The sequence below is a fragment of the Trachypithecus francoisi genome, unplaced genomic scaffold, assembly GCF_009764315.1.
Source record: "Trachypithecus francoisi isolate TF-2019V2 unplaced genomic scaffold, Tfra_2.0 Contig01474, whole genome shotgun sequence".
In the NCBI taxonomy this organism is placed as follows: Eukaryota; Metazoa; Chordata; class Mammalia; order Primates; family Cercopithecidae; genus Trachypithecus; species Trachypithecus francoisi.
This window is the reverse complement of record NW_022681435.1, coordinates 15,228,124-15,249,982: the sequence shown is the minus strand read 5'-3', so window position 1 is coordinate 15,249,982 and position 21,859 is coordinate 15,228,124. Positions and strand designations below refer to the sequence as shown.

The following is a 21,859-nucleotide window of genomic DNA, read 5'->3' as shown; positions in this document are numbered from 1 at the left end:
ATCTACATAGTGAGATAAACATCACACATAAACTTGGAGTTCCAATTTTCCCCAAATTTGAGGAAAAGTAAATATAAATTAAAATCTTAAAATATTTTACCTTAACATGACCATGAACAAATTATGTCATAGAAAGGAAAGTCTAGTTTTTTTTTTTAAAAGAGCTGTCCACATCAAGAAATTGATATAAATGAGCAATAAGGAATTAGCTGAGGACTACAATTCAGAACATTCTGAGCTGTTTGTTCACTCTTCTCTGCTACTCAGGAAACTTGGTGAAAAATTGTCATCACTGTAGGTGACCAGTTATTCTACTTTGTATAAGACAACCCTCTCTATTATATACCTAAATATGGAAATGCAATTACACTTCTCCTTTTGAATTTTGTGTGTGTGTATGTGACAAAGAAGCCCACATTCTGCAGACAATATGCTCTATTTATTTATACACTTATTACTCAAAAGGAAATGCAATTGGGTAGCGTAAATATTGAAGTTAAGTGCCATAACACTAGAAATGTTTAATTGTATATATATTGAATTATATATAATATGTAATATATAATATATATTTTATATTAATCATATATAGTATATATGATTATTATATCCATTATATATAATATTATTATACATAACATACATAATATATGTATACAATATATATATTCACAGGTGTGAATTAAGTGAATTCCTTGATGTGTACAGCTCTTTTAATATATATATCTGGGCCGGGTGCAGTGACTCACACCTGTAACCCCAGCACTTTGGGAGGCTGAGGCGGGAGGATCACGAGATCCAGACCATCCTGTCTAACACAGTGAAACCCTGTCTCTACTAAAAATACAAAAAATTAGCCGGGCGTGGTGGCGGACGCCTGTAGTCCCAGCTACTTGGGAGACGGAAGCAGGAGAATGGCATGAATCCGGGAGGTGGAGCTTGCAGTGGGCCGAGATTGTGCCACTGCACTCCAGCCTGGGCGACCGGGCGAGACTCTGTCTCTTAAAAAAAAAAAAAAAATATATATATATATATATATATTCTTTTAGTAAAAGTGAATAGGACTCTGCCCACGTGGACAGGCAAACCCAGAGAGAAAATCAGAAATTTCATGTATTTTATCAGTAATGTAGGCAAAATATAATGGTTCAAATTGTTCTATGTAGTGTAGTAATTGTGATGTTGGGAATGTGTGATGAATATTCTGTAATCTGTATTCTGCCTTTAAAAATTTTTATTTCTCTGTAAAATCAGAGAAATATTAACAGCTGAGAGTGTGGAGGGATGAGGGGAGATTACAGGTTTGGGGTAAGAAGTAGTGAAATCATTTAGAAGAGCTAATTCTGGGGCACTAAGAAGTCACTGGACATGAGTGGTGGTGAATGTAAGCAAGTCTTACCACCACAGTGCTTGTTTTCCTATTGCCACCTGCAGCTGCAGCTGGCGCCAAGGACTGCACTTAACCAGAGATGGAGCTTTACAAGTGAGTATCTACAGAGGGTATGGGGGCCAGACATAGAGGAATATGCAATGAAGTGATTATAATGTTAAAGCTACAATATTTACAATGCATAAGGAGTGAAAATAGATATGGAAGTGGATCAATGACAGTGAAGGATGGTAGCATTAACAGACTATATACTCCAGTGAATTGAAGTGTTGTACTTAGAATACTAAAGAGAGTAAGCTTGCTAAAGATAAGCTAGTATGTTTGGAGAGTGGGATGAGTAATTTGAGACCCTGGAGAAAATACAGTCATTGGTAAAGACAATACCTACACTATGACCTTGGAAGTGGGTTGCTATGGTGAAATGGAGGGCCGGATAATTGGAAGACAACAGTTTGAGAAACCAAGAGTACTGAGTGTTATCTTTTTGGATATTGAGATCACCAAGTACTCGGGGTGGTTGAAGGCAGTGGCAATTATTAGATGATAAAATCTCAAGAAGTGATGGAGATTGGAAATGAGAGCGAAGAGGAGGGGGTAGCAAATGCCATTTGTATATGATATAACTATTTGTGTGTATACATATGTATATATATATGTGTGTGTTTATATGCATGTATATATGTATGAAGAGCGAGGGAGAAGGACAGCAGTGTGTAGGTGCCGATGAACAGAGGAGTAGTAAGGAAGATACCTGCCTCACCCCCAGACCCAGGGGAAATGGAGTGTTGGGAAGAAGATGGTCATTACATGAATGATGGTAATCAGACATACCACTGTCCTTCCTACAATATTTCTGTGGTTTACTATTCCTGTCAAATAACGTTGAAATTCCCCAACATGGTTTTCAAGGTCTTGTGCTTCTAGCCTTAGGTCTTTTTTCACACTCTCTCCCAACTATCTCCACGTTCAGCCACATTTCAGCTGTGCTGAATATCATTCCGTCTTGAAACTTATCAAACTTTCATTCATATTTTAGCCTTCACAGATGCTCTTCCTTCTACTCCCTTCATTTCCCCTTGCCCTGGCTAAAAGCTAAAGCCTATTCATCCTTAGATTCTCAGTTTCTTCCTCAGTGTCTTAATTTTATTCCAAGAAGCTTTCTCCCTAAACTAAGCTAATTGTTCTTAGTTGCCCCATATGCTTCTACACCCACTTCAGGATAATTTCATTTTAAATTGTCTTTTTGTCAGATGGATTGTAAGTTCTGTGTAACTAGAGACCATACTTTCATTCAACAAATATCTGAATGTTTACTAAGTGGCAGTCATCATTCTTGGCATTTTTGTATTGCTATTATACCATGGTTGCCTCATTGAGGACCTGAGACATGGTAAGGGCGCAGGGCATTATATTCTTGTTTTCCCCAATTGGATCTGTCTCTGGAGATCAGGGTAACATATTCTTTCATTCAGAATTTCACATGGAGGATGTATGACTACAGTTCACATATTTTATTTAACAGTCACTATTTAAACACCAGTGGTTTTTAACATCACTCATAGCTGTATCATACGTATGCACTGTTCAAGGAAAAATAAGTTCTATATTTCTATGAAATTGTTTTCCTATGAATTAATTCTGGTTTGTCTGAAATTTTTAAAAAATAGATTACCTTCTCCATCAACGTATCAATAGTCTAAAGTTTCATTGATGTCATAATGCATAAAACAACATTAAGCAAGATTTTAAACAAACTGTCAGAGCTTTACAGTAAAAATGTTAATACACTAAATGATTTACACCTAGATGTAGCATATAAATCCATCAAAATGAACTTTGCCTGTTGCATATGGAAATTTTCATTTCTGAAAGTACACATGTTGACATGATACAAACTGGCTGAGTATAAAAATATATATATATATTTATTCATATATATCTGCTTACCTTGTGCTTATCAAGAAAGTTGGAAAATGTGCTTTAGATAGGTTTATGATGTATTAGAAAAACCATTTTAATAATGTCAAGAAGCAGAATTGCCATGAGATCATGAATATGAAAATCACCCACTGAGGTCATCTAGCCCATCACTTTGCCTCTAGTAAAGGATCCAATAGTTCACCTCTACTGAAGGTACATGATTTCTAAAGACATTGTGAGCCCAGGTTAACATCTGTGAGGAGACATCTCAAAACAGACCTCTGTGGAAAACTTGAGTATTTTAAAATCTTAGCCAGAATGGCTTTAAACTGTATTAGCTCCGAATGATACTAAATAATAGCACTAGAAGTGATAATTAAGCCTCATTCAATCCTACTCCCTCAATTCGTGATGGATGAAGCTGAGGAACGGAAAGACTGAGTCATTTTTCCCACTTTACCTAGCAGGCTGTGTGGGATCCTCCCAGGCCACTTTTCCAGACCTTTCCCTGTGCTCATGCATATTGTACACTTGGGTGTTCATTATTTTTATAAATGTATTCTGCTTTCCAGGAACATAGGTTTTTGGAAAATTGGGACTACAGATATATTTTCTCTGCTAAACACAGAGGGGACAAAATCACAGACAAATACCCAGTAGAGAAAGTAAACGTGGCATAATTGTTTGGGTCCACAGGGGTGACCTTGGAGAACTTAACTGATTCTCAGTCTCTGCCTCCTCCTTCTCCCGCCCCAGAACTACTACATATCTGTGTCTATTCTCTTGGGCTTTTCTCTGACTTTAGGGAGGATGATTTTAAGGAGTCCAAGCTCAGCACTCGGGGCTTTTGTTGATCATCTCTCTGTGTGCCCAGCCCCTGAATGCCTCATTCTAGTAACCAGATGTTGCCCAGCTTTAACACTGGATTTCTGTTTTTTTTTTTTTTTTTTTTTTTTGAGACAGGGTTCAGGCTGGTGTGCAGTGGTGCCATCCTGGCTCATGGAAACCTCCACTTCCAGGCTTCAAGAGATTCTCCTGCCTCAGCCTCCTGAGTAGCTGGGATTACAGGCCCGCACCACCACAGGCCGGCTAATTTTTGTATTTTTAGTACAGCCAGGGTTTCTCCGTATTGGTCAGGCTGGTCTCCAACTCCTGACCTCAGGTGATCCGCCCGTCAAGGCCTCTCAAAGTGCTGGGATTACAGGCGTGAGCCATCGCGCCCGGCAAGACTGAATTCCCTTCTTGATACACTGCGGAGTATTGTCCAGCACCTTTTCACCTGAGACCCTGGCTTAATCACATGTTCTCCCCTACAGAATGAGTTCTGCTTTAGAACTTCACTTAAATGACTGATGGAGGTTTTTATGATGCTTGACAAGGACTGTGCTCCGACTTCAAGAACTACCTACTCCTGGAGTCGGTGGAATCACACTCAGCACACCCACATAGGCACCCCTGGTAGACTGCTTGCCAAAATGGTTTTAACCTAGGTTTGGCATACTGTCTCCCATTTACCTCCACCCCAGCATGTGGAACTAGTTCCGGATCTCAACCGTGTTACTCAGCTCTGGCCTTCCGCTGTTGATAAATTATTTCTGGTTGTGCTCTAAAATATGATTATCACCTCTGAAACATAAGTCTGTCATTCAATGAACTAATTCAACTCTTAAAAAGTGGTTTCCTCCAATCAAATGTGCTATTACCAAGTAATGACAGAATCATATTTTTCCCTTTCCTGAGCTATTCAGGTTCCTGGAAAAAAAAAGAACTTTGGTGTGCTTTATGATCTATAACTTTCACCAGAAATAAAATATGATTTGCTTGGTACAGCAATAAAATGTGTAGACCAAAAACATAACTTTGTATCTCTAGCAGATGACTATAAAAGCAAATAGCTTACACGCACATGCAGTAGTGTACCTGTTCTCAACACTATCACACCTTAGCAGCACTGGACACTTAATATCCAAAGCTATTTTCTCTCCTGGCCTGAATATAGGTGCCAGAGTCTCTCGCTGAAATTTGTCTCTGAGCTCTGTATTGAGTCACTTCAATTCTATTTCCTACTGAACAACATCGTCCTTTTGCTTTTTAAAGTAGTCTTTTGTTCTAGTTTTAAGATTTCTGCCAACGATCCTGTCTCATTATATCCTGTTTATTAAAGAAAATAAATTAGTGTACATATATTATTTTGATAACTATATTAATCTCCTCTAAGTTACTGTGTCTTTTTCTCTGTTTACACGATTAGAATGTTTTTATATGTCATGACGTCTTTTCTATATCAGCCAGATTACCTATTTACTTCATTGGTAGAATAAAAAAAGAATTAAATAGCATTTTAAAATTAAAGCATGATTATATTTATTTTATTCCCTTGAGAAATTATATTAACACCACAAAATCACCTTTTCCATGACTATTTGATCTGCTTATGCAAGTGGTTTAAAAGAATATCAACCTTACTAATATATTTTATTTTAAAATATTGACATAATCCTATATAAGAACTATATAATGTTTACACAATATTTCAAAAATATTAATTGAACTTTTCTTAAAATTATCAATTAGTGATGGTGAGAAAAAACAAATACTTAGACATTTCTACTGCAGAGAACATGCATTACATTCTTGTAATCATTATTCTGTTATCTTTATTCAAATATAATTAGCCCAATTTGTATATATTTTTAAAGAACAAAATCAGGTATATTTATTCATCTTTAATCAAGAAAGCTATTTAGTCATTTTTTATCCCACATGAAAGAAAAACAGAACTGCTTTTTGAATATTTCTTGATAATTTGTGCTAACATATAGTCTTACCTTTAGAGTCATTATGTGTGAAATGCATCAAATTATAAAGTTATAAATATGTCTAATTATGTTTGGTTTATATTTTGTTGTATGCTATTTCAACTACAGGCGAGCTGTACAAATACTTACAGCTCTAGCATATGTATCTTTTTAAATTTCAAAAATTCTCCATTTTATTGTAATGTAAGAGAAAATAGCTCATCTAAGAATTCATACCCTTAGAACTCTGAGTGTTGAAATATAAGTAATCATTACTTTTGGTTTTTCTGGTAGTACTAGATTGAGCAGCCTCCAAAAGTGATTTCACTTTCTACTTTAGGTAACCAAAATGTCTTGTAACAAAATGACTTGCCTGACAAATCTTCAAGAAGGATGGACTTCAAATATCACTGGTGTAACTAGTAATGTAAATTCATTTTTGGAAGTTAGAATACATTTAAATCTAAAGATATAAGTCTATCCTTGAACATAATTTTAATACCTCCAAAGAGTATTTCCCATTTTTTTTTTTTTTTTGTACAGGCAAATTTAAAGAAACTATTATATTTACTTCTCTAAACACAATAAAATGTCCTCTATATTTTCTAAGTGGAACATTATTTCAAATAGTTGCTGTTGAAACCCATTATGATTTTGGCATAAAGATAATTGATTAAAGCAGAAAAAAAAATCACTGAACATTAAAAAGTTTCATCGGGAATTTGTAACACCACTGTTTTACCAATTATGCTTGGTAATCCAAATAGGAAGAAAATATTCTAAATAAAATGCTTTATCCTTAAATGTTAATTTCCAAATAAGAGTAGTTTATCATCCGTTTTATTAGCATGGTGTAAATGATATGATAATATATAAAAATAGGGGCTGTGTTTTTAATATATATTGCAACACTGGCATTGGTATGGTAGAGCTCTTTCTCTCCCAGCTGTAACTATGGTCATGTCATTTACTTACTTATGCCTCAAATTCCTGTAATTACAGTACCTAATTTAAAGATTGTGGCAAGGCTTAACTGTGATAAGAACATAATTATATTATTATTTATACTAATAAATTATTATACTAGTAGCACTCAGCATTTTTATGATTATAATAAAAATTAGATTAAATATATTATTACATTATTACTTGTTAAATTCTGAAATATTAAATACTGCTACATAAGGTTACATTAAACACTGTATATTAATAAAAATGCTGAACATGCCACCCAAATCCTAGTTAGATCAATTATGTGTAATTTTTTATATTTTAAGAGATACTGGTTTTTTAGTTACCTTATTAAACATTTCATTACCTCAACTGCACACATTTCAATAGTTAAAATTATGTAATCTTACAGATCATTATTCACTTTACAGATGAGAAAAGTGTAGTCCACTGAGGCTAAATGATGAACCCAAGACCACATAACTAGGAAATGCATTTGTCAGAACTGACCTCCAGATCTGATTCCATTTCTGTATCTTGCCCAGTATATGATATATTGTGCAAAATTTCAAAAGCTAGATTGAGTTTATATTTTTCATTTGCCTTATCTAACATTATTCCATTGCAGTCATGGATCAGAAAGACATTGTTTTAAAAATATCTCCTGCTTTTCTATTTATTTTTTTAACTAAGCACAGATTTTAGGATCCTTGGCATTGTGACTGTAGATGTAATCTGCTATACAGGGGAGCCTGCCATCTTTCACCCTCAAAGACAACATTGAAACAAAGACCCTGTACCTTTCCCCCTTATAAATCTGGGTGAAAATTTCCCTGCAATATGGGACCAGCAACAGGGTAAACATAAATTAAAATACACACAAAACAAAGGACATATTGTGCAAAAACACGTCTGTACAAATAGATACACAAAAACTGCCTTTAAATGGCTGCACACAGACAGAAGGTAATGGGAGTGGGACATGAGGATAAAGGGAATACATAAATAAATGAAGAGAATGTATTTGCATGGAACAATGAATGTGCCAAGAAATAACTTGATAGTGTGCCAAGATTAATTCAACCCTGGTCACCAAGAGCACTAAAATGGGGGGAAAAAAGAAGGAAAAAAATATATCGCTCTTAGCTGAGTAGTTGCAATTTTTTTCTAATATAATGAGGCCTATGTAACTTCCATACTTTTATACCTATTTGTAAATTAATGAACAATAAAATAACTGAATGAGAAGTAACAAATTATCTGACATTATTCAAAAGAAAAAATGCATATTTTGTATATATATTTTATATACAATATATAACTAATACACACACACTTATATATGCCATATACATGGCATATATAATGTGTGTGATGGCATATGTAATGTGTATGTGTGTGTATATATATATATATGGATAAGGGGTCTAATAAATGCTGCCTAGAGTTACAGGGGAGGCAAAGCTAACAAAAGACCATGGTCGTAAAACATTTTTATTTTACTCAGGACACTTTCTACTCACATACAACTAAGAAAAGTTTTAGCTGAGAATAAACCTTGCTTGATGGGTCTGGGTTTTCAAGTCAAGTTATGAAGAGTTGGAGAACGGCTAGACCATGGAGCTGGTTGGTAAAGTAAAGAACAAGAGCAAGACAAAGAATGGCAGGAAGAAATAACGTGTAAATCATCCACACAAGGGGGAATAAAATTATTGGAATTACTAGATTAAAAATAAATGGCAACTGGGTTGCTGGACATGTGTTCACTTTTGTCTATGATGTCTTCATTTTGGGCAGCACAACTGAGAGCTGGCAGTGCTACAGGCACAGGCTGCTACTGTCCTTGCCCATTTACTCCAGTTGGGGTGTCAGACAATAAATAATTAAAAGGAATAATCCCAAATAGCCCTCGAGCATTTAAAGGAAAAGAAACACAATGAATTGTTTCTGCTGCATCCGGTGAATACCGCCATTTTGACATTTGTTACATTCGACTGTATATACTTAGGATTGAATATCTCTTACAATGTTAAAAAGCTCTCCTTTGAAAGAAATCATTTATATTCCAACATCTAATATAGAGGTTAGGAAGTAATAAATATTACATGAACCGGCTGGTTTTTACAAATCAGTTCGGTTCCTGGGTGTGTGGTGATCTCATTAGAAACTGTCACTGTGTCCCCATGTGAACCTGCAGATGGCTTCTCTATGATTTCTTTTTAATCTTACCTAAAACACTTACTACATCTTTTTCATAGATAAAAGTGAATTTTAGTCTATCACAATTCTCATAATCTTAAAATCAGCGGGGTGCAAATTAATGAGATTTAACAGAAATAGATACAGTGCTAGAAAAGGATGCTTTGTCCTTCCAAATAAAGAACTGTTTAAAAACCCGATATTAACTTAGATAATTAATGTTCTGTCAGTTTAAACAAAATGTCTCTCACATTCATCATTGCTGATGATATCAGAGTTTTGAAAAATTTCACCTTCATGACCCCAAAAGACATTAAAATGTGAAGCCAGAATTAGCTAAGCTGTAACAGTAAGGTGATAATTGCTAAGTGTGATGCCATACCAATAATGCGTTTAGCAAAACACTAACATTTTGAGTGTGAACTGAAGAGCCTTAATTCTATCTTGTATCTTATGCTTCCCATGTTTATTTTTCATTGTTTGAATTTAATCTCAAATCTAGAAGATGTATTACACTAATTAATTTTGCATATAACAATGTTAACAGATACAAACTATGATAAGAATCTCTTTTTGGTAGCAAGTCATTTTATTTACATTTTACTGGTACAATCTCTTGCCACAAATATGTGCATTCAAAGGATACCACAGTTATTAATTTGCCTTTTGACTGTGGCAACCTCTTTCATTAAACTGTCGGTTCTGACATTTGGCTAGATATTATCAGGTTGTTGCGAAAGTAATTGTGGTTTTTGCCATTGAAAGTAATAGCAGAAACCACAATTACTTTCACACCAACCTAATAGAATCATTCCTGGCACTATTTAAAAGCACCTATGCACAAGCCCCACCCATAACAACTGCATCAAATTTTCTGGAGGTGGCACTTGAGTATTTTTTTTTTTAATCTTCCAAAATGATACCATAGTTCAGCCAGATTTTGATATCATTGTATTTGACTTTAACCCTTACATCAAGAATATTTATTTTCATATTCTTCCACTAGAACAGTACAGTGCACCTAGCTCAATCAATCTTAGTTCAATGAAGATGACAATGGATTACTTAAAGCATGAATGTCATCTTAAAGTTAGGTGATTCTTCTTCCTCTTACTCAAAATAGAACTTTTATTTTAATTATTATAAAAGATGCTAAATCTCATCCTATGCAGTTTTGTTTGTGAATTATAAGCATCTAGCAGCTAGGAGTTAGTTAACTCGATTTATATATCTTTTAACACAAAATAATTCACTAGATATTTTGAACAGCCTCTTATTTATAGAAGCATATATTTTTTACTAAAAACTACACAAAGAGAACAAGTCAAGGGTAAGTACAAATTTTGCACCAGGGGAAAAAATGTCAACACACGAATTAATCCATGTGAAAAAAAAGTCAACACATGAATTAATCCATGTGATATACCACATTAACAGAATGAAAGGTAAAAAATACATATAATTTCAATAGATGCAGAAAATGCCTTTGACAAAGTTCGACACCTGTTTATGATAATAAGTCTAAATAAAATAGGTGCAGAAGAAACTTGCCCAAGCACAATAAGGACCATTTATGAAAAACCTCATGATAAATAGTGAAAACTCAAAAAATTTACTCCAAGATCTGTTACAATGCAAGGATTCTCACTCTTGTTTCTATTCAACATAGCACTAGAAGTTTTAGCAAAAGCAACTGAGGCAAGAGAAAGAAATGAAAGCTGTCTAAATTGGAAAAGGAGTAAGTGTATCTCCATTTTTAGATGACATGATCCAATATGTAAAAATCTCTACAGACTCCACCAAAAACTTGTTGAAACTAATAAATAAATTCAGTAAAGTTGCAGGATACAAAAATCAACCTGCAAAAATCAATTGCGTTTCTAGCACCAAAAACAAACTATCTGAAAAAGAAATTAAATAAAAAACAATCCCACTAACGATAAGAAAATTATAATCCCATATTCAAAAATAATAAAATACTTAGGAATAAATTTAACTGAAAAGATGGAAGACTTGCACTTAGAAAACTATGACATTGATCAAAGAAATTGAAGAAGAGATAAACAAATAGAAAGATAGCTCATGCTCATGAAATGGAGGAATTAATATTGTTTAAATATCCATACTACCCAAAGCTGTCTGCAGATTCAACAAAATACCTATGAAAATTCCAATGATATTTTTGAAAGAAATAGAAAAAAATGCTCAAAATATGTTTGGAACCATAAAAGATCTCAAAGTAGTCTTAAAAAGAACAAATCTAGAGGCATCAAACTTCCTGATTTCTTATTAAAAATTGATAGTAAACAAAACAACATGGTATTGGCATAAAAATAAACACATGTATGAATGGAACAGAGAACCCAGAAATAAACCCATTAATATATGGTCATCCAATTTTTGACAAGAGCACCAAAAATACACAATGAGGAAATGACAGGTCCTTCAATAAGTAGTATTGGGAAAGCTGGATATACATATATTGCACCACAACAAAACTAACCTCAGAATGGATTAGACTTAGAAATGAGATCTGAAATTGTAAACTCCTAGAAGAAAACCTAGGGAAAATCTTCTTGACATTATTCTTGGTAATACATTTTTGAATATGATACCCAAAGCACAGGGGTCAAAATAAAAATAAACAAATTGGAATACATCAAACTAAAAAGCTTCTATGCAGAAAAAAATTGAAAAGGCAAACTAAAGATACAAATAAAAATTTTTCAAGCCATATAATTTACAAAGGGTTCATATTAAAATTTATTTTAAAATTCATACAACTCAATAGCAAAAATACCCAAAAGTAACTTGGTTAAAAAATGGGCAGAATATGTGAATAGACATCTAACTAATATAAACAAATAGTCAAGAGGTATTTGAAAAGGTGCTCATCATCAGTAATCATCAGAGAAATTCAAATTGTAACCACAATGATACATGACCTCATACTTTTCAATATGGCCATTATCAAAAAGTCACACTTTTCAAGATGGCTATGATCATTTATTAAATAAATAAATAACAAGTGTTGGTGAGGATGTAGAGAAAAGAAAACCCTTTTGTACTATTGGTGAGAATCTAAATTGATATATCTGTTATGGAGAATAGTATGAGGGTTCCCAAAAAAATTAAAATTAAAAAATAGATCTACCATATGACTCTGCAATTGCTTGTCTGGAGATAGCATGTATAAATCTGCATACACACTATGCATACAGGTGCATGTATAGATGTGTATATATACATGTGTATGTGAAATGAAATCAATATCTGAAAGAGATACCTGCACTCCATGTTCATTGCAACATGTTCACAATGGCTAAGATGTGAAAACAAGCTAAGTGTCCACGGATGGATAAATGGATAAATTGTGAGATTCACTCACACACAGAAATGGATAAATTGTGAGATACACATACACACATAGAAATTGATAAGTTAGGAGATACACACACACAGCCTTAAAAAGAAGGAAATTCTGCCATTTGTGACAACATGGAAGAATCTAGAGGACATTCTTTGTTCATTTATTTAATTAGACCCCAGATTTTCTCCTATGGGCCAAAGTACATACTATTCTATTCTCTCTACTGTACAGAGGACAACTAACTTACTTTCATTTACTTAAAATATGTTGACCTGTGAGAGTTGAAAACTTCCTATTTGACGGTTACAGTTAAACACTAATTGCAAGTTGAAGAATGTGCTACTATTAAATTGAAAAGTTCAGCAATAAAACTGACATAATTTTCTTTTCAATGAGAAATCAAATTGAGGAGATGCTGATAGCTATTTAAAGTAAAATTTTAGTTTCATGGTTAAGATTTTTTCCTAACTCACCGAAACAGTGATGACCTTTAATCAGAGAAAAACTGGTTAAATTACAAGTGCAATCAAATAATATACACTATAATATGCATGTGAGTTAATGGTGCTTTGGGTCTTCTATGCTAATGAATTGATTTGATTAGAGGTACAGTGTGTGTTATACATATATTTCAATACACCTATTTCCAGACTTCAAATGTGAAATATACCTAATTACTTTTCCCTACGACACTATGATTCCTAAAGATTCTGTTGGAAAGCAGCACACATTCCATTTGCCAAACAAGTTACTGGACCATGCCTCCATTCATGCTCGGGAAATATATTCCTCCCACAGCAAAGAACAGCAAGTATTTTTTCTCCCTCTCTCTCTCTCTCTCTCTCACACACACACACACACACACTCTCTCATTCACATACAGTATAATGTAGGCCACTCACTTGGTCACAAACTGTGTTTCTCCCTTCTTCACTTGAAATTTTTTACCCCCTCACCAAGGTACCCAAGCAACGTTCCAAACACGGCATTAGCCTCAAAGTTCAATGACACTATAGTTCTCCAGAATGCCTACAAATATTTTAAAAATGTAATTACTTATAGGAAGATTCAGCAGGCTATTTTTTTCCTTCAAATAAATGTAGAATACACCAAAAAACAAACAAACAAACAAAATCCTTCATGATTATCTCCACATCAAATCTCAGTATATATGCCTGTTCTTGGTCTAGAGATCTATGTACTAAATAAAGCAAGTACTGTCCCGCACCCCTCCCCCAACACACACACATGCTTGCCCAATATACTATTGTGAAACTAGGACAGAAAAATTTCTAGAAAAGGTTCCACATAAAAAGTGGAAATAGAAAACATTCATGGAATCTACTTGGTAGATGTTGCAAGGGCGCCTACACTGACCATGGAACATATTTCCGTATTTGGCCTGGATTCTGCTCCCTGAAAATAGCTGCCAGGTTTATAGTTTCTATGTTCCTTAGCTCTACTCTCTAGAAGGTCCTGCTAGTGTTGTTAGATACTGTGGCCATATCTGAACTTGCCATTGGAGAATATTCTCTCCCAGGGAGTTGAGAGCATGCTCAGCTGGCTTCATTCTCATGGAAGTTTGGAGGAACAAAGGATTATGTTAATCTTGAGAAATGAGTTAGTTGATTTTAGACCAGACTAGAAGCTCACTCACCAGTATAATATTCATTAATGACTTAGTAATCTTTTTTTTTCCCTATTTGATTCCAATAAATTTCATAGGTCAATATTCACATCAGTAATCCTTTTAGAAACATTTCTCTATCTTTCAGGTACTTACAGTTACCTTGAATTATAAAATGTTCTGGTAGAGTCACAATCTTATTCTCTTCTCCCTACACTATTTTTGTTCAGCATAAATAATTTACAGGAAACAAATAGATTCAGAGCTTTAGCATTAGGTTTGATGATTTGGTCCTTGCCACAAAGTTCAATTTTAGTAGACATTTATTGTTCAAAACCATCGTAATTTATATATTTTACCTTTTGGATGGAAATCAGGTGGTCTTACAACTCTTACAATCAGGAAGTCACAGAACTGCTTAAATTTCTACATTACCTTATATACCTCTTTGAAAACTTGATAATTCTTTTCTGAATTCATCTTTTTTTAAGCATTTGCCAAATGCACCAATATCAAGCAAGGAATATTAGTTCATATCTTTTCACCTAAAAATCACAAGCTCATTCTGCAAATTACTGGCTTTCCAGTGTATTACAGGAAACTAATGTATCGAATGTTAGATTCCATCGTTTCAGACTTCATTTTCTCACCACCTACTTTTTATTTTACAAAGGTATTTCTTTTTTTTATTTGTATAAATATACGGGGTGCAAGTGTAATGTTGTTACATGGGTGTATTGCACAGTGGTGAAGTCAGGACTTTCAGTGTATCCATCACCGGAATAATGGGACATTTTACCCTTCAAGTAATTTCTTATCATTTACCCTCCTTCCTCCCCGCCTTTCCGAGTCGCCACTGTCTGTCATTCCACTCTCTATCTCTATGTGTACACATTATTTATCTCCATCTGGTAAGTCAGAATATGTGGTGTTTGTCTTTCTGTGTCTGAGTGCTTTCCGTTAAAAAAAAATGGCCTCCAGCTTCATCTATGTTGTTGCAAAAGACATGGTTTCATTCGTGTTTGTAGGTGAATAGTACTCCATTGTGTAAATAGATCACATTTTTAATCCACTCCTCCACTGATGGGCACAATCCATTGAGGTTGATTCTATATGGCTGCTATTGGGAATAGTGCTGTAATAAACATAGAGGTGCAGGTATCTTTTCTGATATAATGATTTTTTTTCCTTTAGGTAAATATCCCGGCAGTAGGATTGCCGGTTAAAATAGTAGTTCTATTCTCAGTTCTTTGAAAAATCTGCATATTGTTTTCATTAGAGGTTGTTCTTGTATTGGAGCAATGTCATCTATTTTAATATTTGGGTTTTTAAAATTATTGTAACGACCACACCAGTCAGCATCAACTAAGTTTTTGCGTTGTTTTGTTTTGTTTGTAGCAACAAACAACTCCAAATCTCAGTGGCTTCTGATAATAAACATGACTTCCTACTCATATAGATTCCATTTTGGGTCAGCAAAGGCTTAGCTTTATGCCCTCTTAATTTCAGAATCGTTGAGAGAATCATGCCACGATGTAGTGGCCTCAGGACGTGAGACATGACAGAAAATATGTATTTTTTTTAAAAAAGAAACACGCCAGAGTCCTGTGTTCACTCTCAAAGCTTCTGAAGGTGCTGGCATGCACAGCTCCTTCACATAAGGCTCAGGCAAAGCAAATATCACATGACCAAGCCTGACATTGATGATGTGGGAAATATAATCCTACATGGAGGAACAAATAATGTTACCCTCCTTAAGACCGCAGCTCATTATTTAAATTGCACAATTACATTGTGAATCAGATCTCTAGGGACTAGCACTTCATTAGTCCACGAACCCTAGAAGAAATTATTTCCTTACCAATAATTTAGTCTCAGATGACATCTTAAAGCCTGTTTTGACAAAAATAAAGATTTATTCACCATCATCACCACCACCCCACCCCCTACAACAAATACTAGCATGTTAAAATTATTCACAAAATAATGGCTAAAAGAAAATAAAAATCCTAAAATCACGTTCTTGAGCCTTCCTACTATATTCCCCTTCCAACTTTACTCCTCCACCATCCAGCCCCACCACGCATGAATATCATTAGAAAGTACATATATATCTTCATAAAAAGAGACATAGCAAGGATGAAACGCCTGCCAAGAGCCACTAGCAAGCACAGAGGACAGTGTGTGAGCCTCATTTGTGGAATGATTGATTCTGTTTCCATATAATGTTATTAGAGAAGAAAATCCGGTTTGCTTGATTGGAATTGTTTTTACTAAAAACAAATTCTCAAAATGTGGAGTATGTTTGATTTTTAAATTACTCCATGGAAAAATAATTCAGCTGTTTATTTTTTTATTTCCAACTGTTTTGCATTATATAGAAACAGTCTTTTTAACCAGGGAACTCTGACTTTTGCCTGAATAGTTGTCCAACAGGAGCAGAGACAGTGACTGGAAAACCACGTGAAAGAATGCCACTGCGGGTGACAGCTCCACAATCATAGTGACATTTGAGACTGTATTTATTTAAAAAAAAAAAAAACAAAAACAACTTTGTTGTTTGTAACTGCAGCTGCAATCACCCCCACAGTTGTAAATGTGTGCCATTAAGATATTACACCGAGATATCTATCATCCAAGAACTTCTAAAATATTCTATAAACCATTATTGAGTTGACCTAACAAAACAAAATGAAGTACCTAGATTCTTTTGAACACTAAAGAGCACTGAAAATAATATATAATATATAATAATATATATCATACTTGTTGATATAGATGCTTAAGTCTTAAAACATCCAAGCTTTAATGATACTGTGCCCATATTTAAACACACACACAAACACGCACACACGTGTGCACACAAGATCATGCTAAAGTATTAACACTCTAGAGTACTCGTAAAACATATACTATTACCACCACAAACGTGCACATTGTCTGTGTAATCTTATTTCTTTCCTTACTCTTTTTAAATTGATTTAAGATATGAATATTTATATTCCTATTAATGCCATATGTTAATAAGGGAGACAATCTTTAGATGTGCTCTAAAATACTATTTAGAAGCTATTCAGTACATGTTCACTTATAAAGTAGTACCTCATCTTCTTTTTGGTTGAGTCCCTGCTTTAGTTCTTCCCCTTGTAATCTTAGTTTCTTTACTTCTGCCTCATTTTGATCCACTCGGTTGTTTGCATGAGTCAGTTCTGCAATATTTGCCTGGTATTGTCTGCTTAGTTTATAGTAGGCATGTTGAAAGTTCAATACTTCCTTTCAAAGGAAAACAAAAAATTACATTATTTATAGTCTACTCTGATAAAATCAGAAGAATGGCAACTTCTTTTGACAAAAGAGAAAAACATTTCAGGAAGAATTTAGATGAGCCATCATCTTCATTTGGAATTCTACATTTCTGTAATCAAATATTATAATTAGTATATGACTATCAATGAAAGCTATGTGACTAAAATACAATACACTCTATGTTGTTTTGTAAATAATCTATTTTGCGCCTTATACAAAAGTAGTTTTTATACAACCTTTCCCCAAAAGGAAATCACATAACCATAAATAAAAAAATATAAATACATGCAAAAAAAGTTGTTCATCCTGATCACCCACTAACTCAGCAGATGCTAAAAGTTAGCACAGTACATGATTTAATTCTTTTCTGAAGAGAATAGGTTTTGTGAGGCTGTGGTCATGTCGTCACCAGCCACACCTTCTGAAATCACATGAACCAGGCTCAGAAACCTGCAGTAAGGACCCGTCACGGGTAAAGAAATATATTAATATATCATAGGGTGACTAGACTGCAAATCAATCTTGTTATAATTAATACTATACACTATATAAATTAACAGGTTACAATTATCCTCAGATTATTAATATCATTTCTCATTTTTAGTTAAAATTATTGTACTATCATTATAGAAAACGTCTTTATTGGGCCGGGCGTGGTGCCTCACGCCTGTGATCCCAGCACTTTGGGTGGCCGAGGTGGGAAGATCACGAGGTCAGGAGATCAAGTCCATCCAGATAACATGGTCAAACCCCGTCTCTACTAAAAAAAAAAATACAAAAAATTAGCCGGGCTTGGTGGCGGGCGCCTGTAGTCCCAGCTACTCGGGAGGCTGAGGCAGGAGAATGGCATGAACCCCAGAGGTGGAGCTTGCAGTGAACTGAGATGGTGCCACTGCACTCCAGCCTGGGCGACAGAGCGAGGCTCCATCTCAAAACAAAACAAAACAAAACAAAATGTATTAAGACTATAAAGAAAAAGTTAGCCTCTGGTTCTTCATAATGTTATAATATTGTAGGAAAACCCAAGGATATTTCTTTGGTTTCCTAAAACATACTGTCATATTACTTTATATACAAAAATCACAAAAAGGCAATCATAAAAAAATGCATTGGTAATTATCTTAGGACTTCTAGGTAGAAATTGAAAGTGGAATTATTTTCACATCTCAAATCATTAGTAATACTAATGATGAATTCATGATCCAAAAGTAAAAAATAGCCATAAAATATTGGAAAATAAATGCGGATGTGGTGTTTTTCTCTTAATCAAAACTTTTGGGGAAGTTTTAGTAAGTATGATCCCAAATCATGAGATCACAAAATGATAAATTCAATCACCGTAAGTATATAATTTGCATATAACAAAATATATTTAGTATCTCTCAAATTAGGGGCACATCAATTTGAATTTATGTAACATTTTTGACCTGACAAAATTACAGATATTATAGAAAATTGTAGTGGCGGTCAGGGGTTAAGGACAGAGTAGGAGGAGGGTAAGTTAGATGTGAAGGTAGCTTAAAAGGAACCTTGTGATGAGAATGTTCTCATCACAATCTATTCTCATCACAATCTGGGCATAAGGGACGCCCAGATCTGTCTGCATTATTTTATACAACTGCATATGAATCTACAAATATCAAAAATAAAAAGCTTAATTGAAAAAATCAAGATGCCTTCAGACTGGCAAAGGCCAAGTATGGTAAGATAATCTGCCAGTAAAATGTGGAGAAACAAGGATTCATTCATGGGGAAACACGGGCAATATTTTTTAATTAAAAATGCATATAAAGTCAGACCCAGCCATTGTATTTCCAGGAATGTATTCCACAGACATACGCACAGTTGTGTGAAATGTTGTGATTATGAGAATATTTGTTGCAGCATTGTTTTGTTGTTGCTGGTGTTTGCAGTAAATGCTGGGAACTAAATGTCCGTGAAATTAGCCTGATTAAATTTAAGAAAAACCATTAAACCCTTAAATATAATATGGCAGCCTTTTATATATTCATATGGAGAGATCTCCAAAATGTTAAAGCAAAATGCAAAACTGTGTGAAGTGTATGGTATTAGAAGAAACAAGCTGATATAAAGCGACTTTTGACCTGACACAATTGATAAGTTGCAGGCTCTTAGTCTCTATGAATCCCAGCTTTCCGAAGTCCCGAAGAGGTGGGGTGAGGGTGTGGATGCAGGGCAGGACCTGGCAGAGAAAATGCTGGTCCTCACTCTCAGGAAGCAGGGAGTTTGAATGAAAGAGAAGGCCCCCCATGCCTATCAGCTATTGCCTGTCTCAAGAATGTCCACCTCCTAGTCTCCACTGAAAACATGAGCATCAAATGAAGGGGACATTTTTAGTTTCTGTCCTGCAAATCCTGCCCCTTCATTCCATAGGAGTCAAAATCACAACCATTGATATTTAAACCTTAATGATGCCAACAGGCAGCTAGAAACAGACAGATTTGGCTTGGGCAGCTAGACAGGATACTCAAACTGGTTTTCTGGGTAAGTTTGCCCTGTCACTCCAATTGCTTCACAGTAACACTGTCATTTATGCACCATCACTGAGTTTGCTAAATTATACCACACATCACATTGAAAAGGCAAACAGATTTCTCATTTCTTCTCTTCAGAATGCAATTTTCAAATGTCAAGTTCTATACCATATTATTTTACAAAGAAACATGTAATAGGGAGCACAATTCTATTATTTGGAACAACAATGGAACATTTAAAAAAAGATCTTTCTTGATCTGTCAGGCATAAAGAATTTGCTGCACAAATAATTCAGAACTTAATGGGAAAGTGATAACTTTGCAAGTTGATGGCTTTCTCTCCAGAATTTTGCACCTAGTTACAATTACTTACATGACTTTGTGCTTTAGCAACATTATTTCTTATATCATTAATGCTTTGTCATTAGGCGTATAAAATTTACTTAGATTGATTTAAAAGGAGTAAGCAAAAAGCCTTCAGTGTTCATACAAGGAAAAAGGAAGGAATGAAAAAAAGGAAGGAAGGAAAGGCATCTCTGTTTGTCAATGCAAATTCTATCCCGGTCACATGCCATTTTTATAAGCAGAGCCCTGGCACTCATGTTCTACAGTTTGGCCAATTGCTCAGAGTATCAACTTATTCTCAGGCCTAGGAGGTACATATGTATTTGTGAAACTATATTCTCAGTAAGTCATACCCAAGCCAGCAGCAACGGCATCACTTGGGAACTTCATTCAAGACCTACTGAATCAAACTCAGGGGCTTGAGCCCAGAAGTTGTGGGTTTAACAAGTCCGCGACGTGTTTCTGATTCACCGTAAAGTTTGAGAACCATTGGTATGAGTCAATTCGAATAAGCTTTCCGCTTGCCAGTGACTATATTAGAAAAGTGGATGTAACTTAGCTGCACAATGAGAAAAGAGAAAAAGTATCCTTGAGCGGGAAATAAATTTTTAGAAATGTTTATCACTTAAAAATATGCAAGGAAGATATGTGCGCCTTGAGTTACAACAACAATCTGAGACTTAGGGGGAGTCCTGCTTACACCTGGGGTTGGTAGACCCTTGGTATTTTTTGTTATGTGAGAAAATATATCCAATTATATTTAGAGCCAAACTCATAGCTTAACATATTCTAATTGTGTTCATAGAGTGCCTCAATAAAGGTCAGAACTGGATTTCACTTTAAGGAGAAAAATACATTGCTTCCTTAATGCAAAGATATTTTAAAAATCAGTCTAAATTGATAAAATCAGTTTAAAGTGATTTTTAAAATATCAGCTTAAAGTGATTTAAAAACAAAATCAGTTTAAAGGCATTACTGTTTTCCAGGTACCTACCCTATGAGAAATTCTTCACATACCTTCTCTCTCTAAATCCACATGACAATCCTGTGTTAGAGGTAATATTTTTTCCTACTTAGTCTCAGAGAGCTATGCAAATTGCTTATGGCCAAACTAACTAAAATTAATCCTACACTTTCATTTTACCAAAACAATATCACAGAGCTGGCGTTCATCTTGTTATCAGGAGGACTTATCTTTAAGATTTGACAAGTTATTTGACATTTTGATCCATTAATTCATGTCCTCTCTATTTTACTTTCAGGGGAAGAGATGGATTTCTTCTTTATTTCTCAAAGCAGGCTGGGCACAGTGGCTAATGCCTGTAATCCCGGAACTTTGGGAGGCTGAGGCGGGTGGATCACCAGAGGTCAGGAGTTTGAGACCAGCCTGGTAAACATGGTGAAACACTGTCTCTACTAAAAATACAAAACAAAACAAAACAAAACAAAAAAAAAGCC

The 21,859-nt window shown here is 34.7% G+C and overlaps 1 protein-coding gene across 2 annotated transcripts in view; it reads right to left on the bottom strand.

The window, feature by feature from the left end:
- The window catches only part of CCDC102B (coiled-coil domain containing 102B), a 353,588-nt gene that overhangs the window by 32,056 nt on the left and 299,673 nt on the right, over positions 1-21,859 (bottom strand). For both annotated transcript variants that reach the window (XM_033175326.1, XM_033175317.1), the window contains one exon: positions 17,358-17,528. In XM_033175326.1, the coding sequence (XP_033031217.1) occupies positions 17,358-17,528 (171 nt within the window). The remainder of the gene's footprint in view (positions 1-17,357; positions 17,529-21,859) is intronic.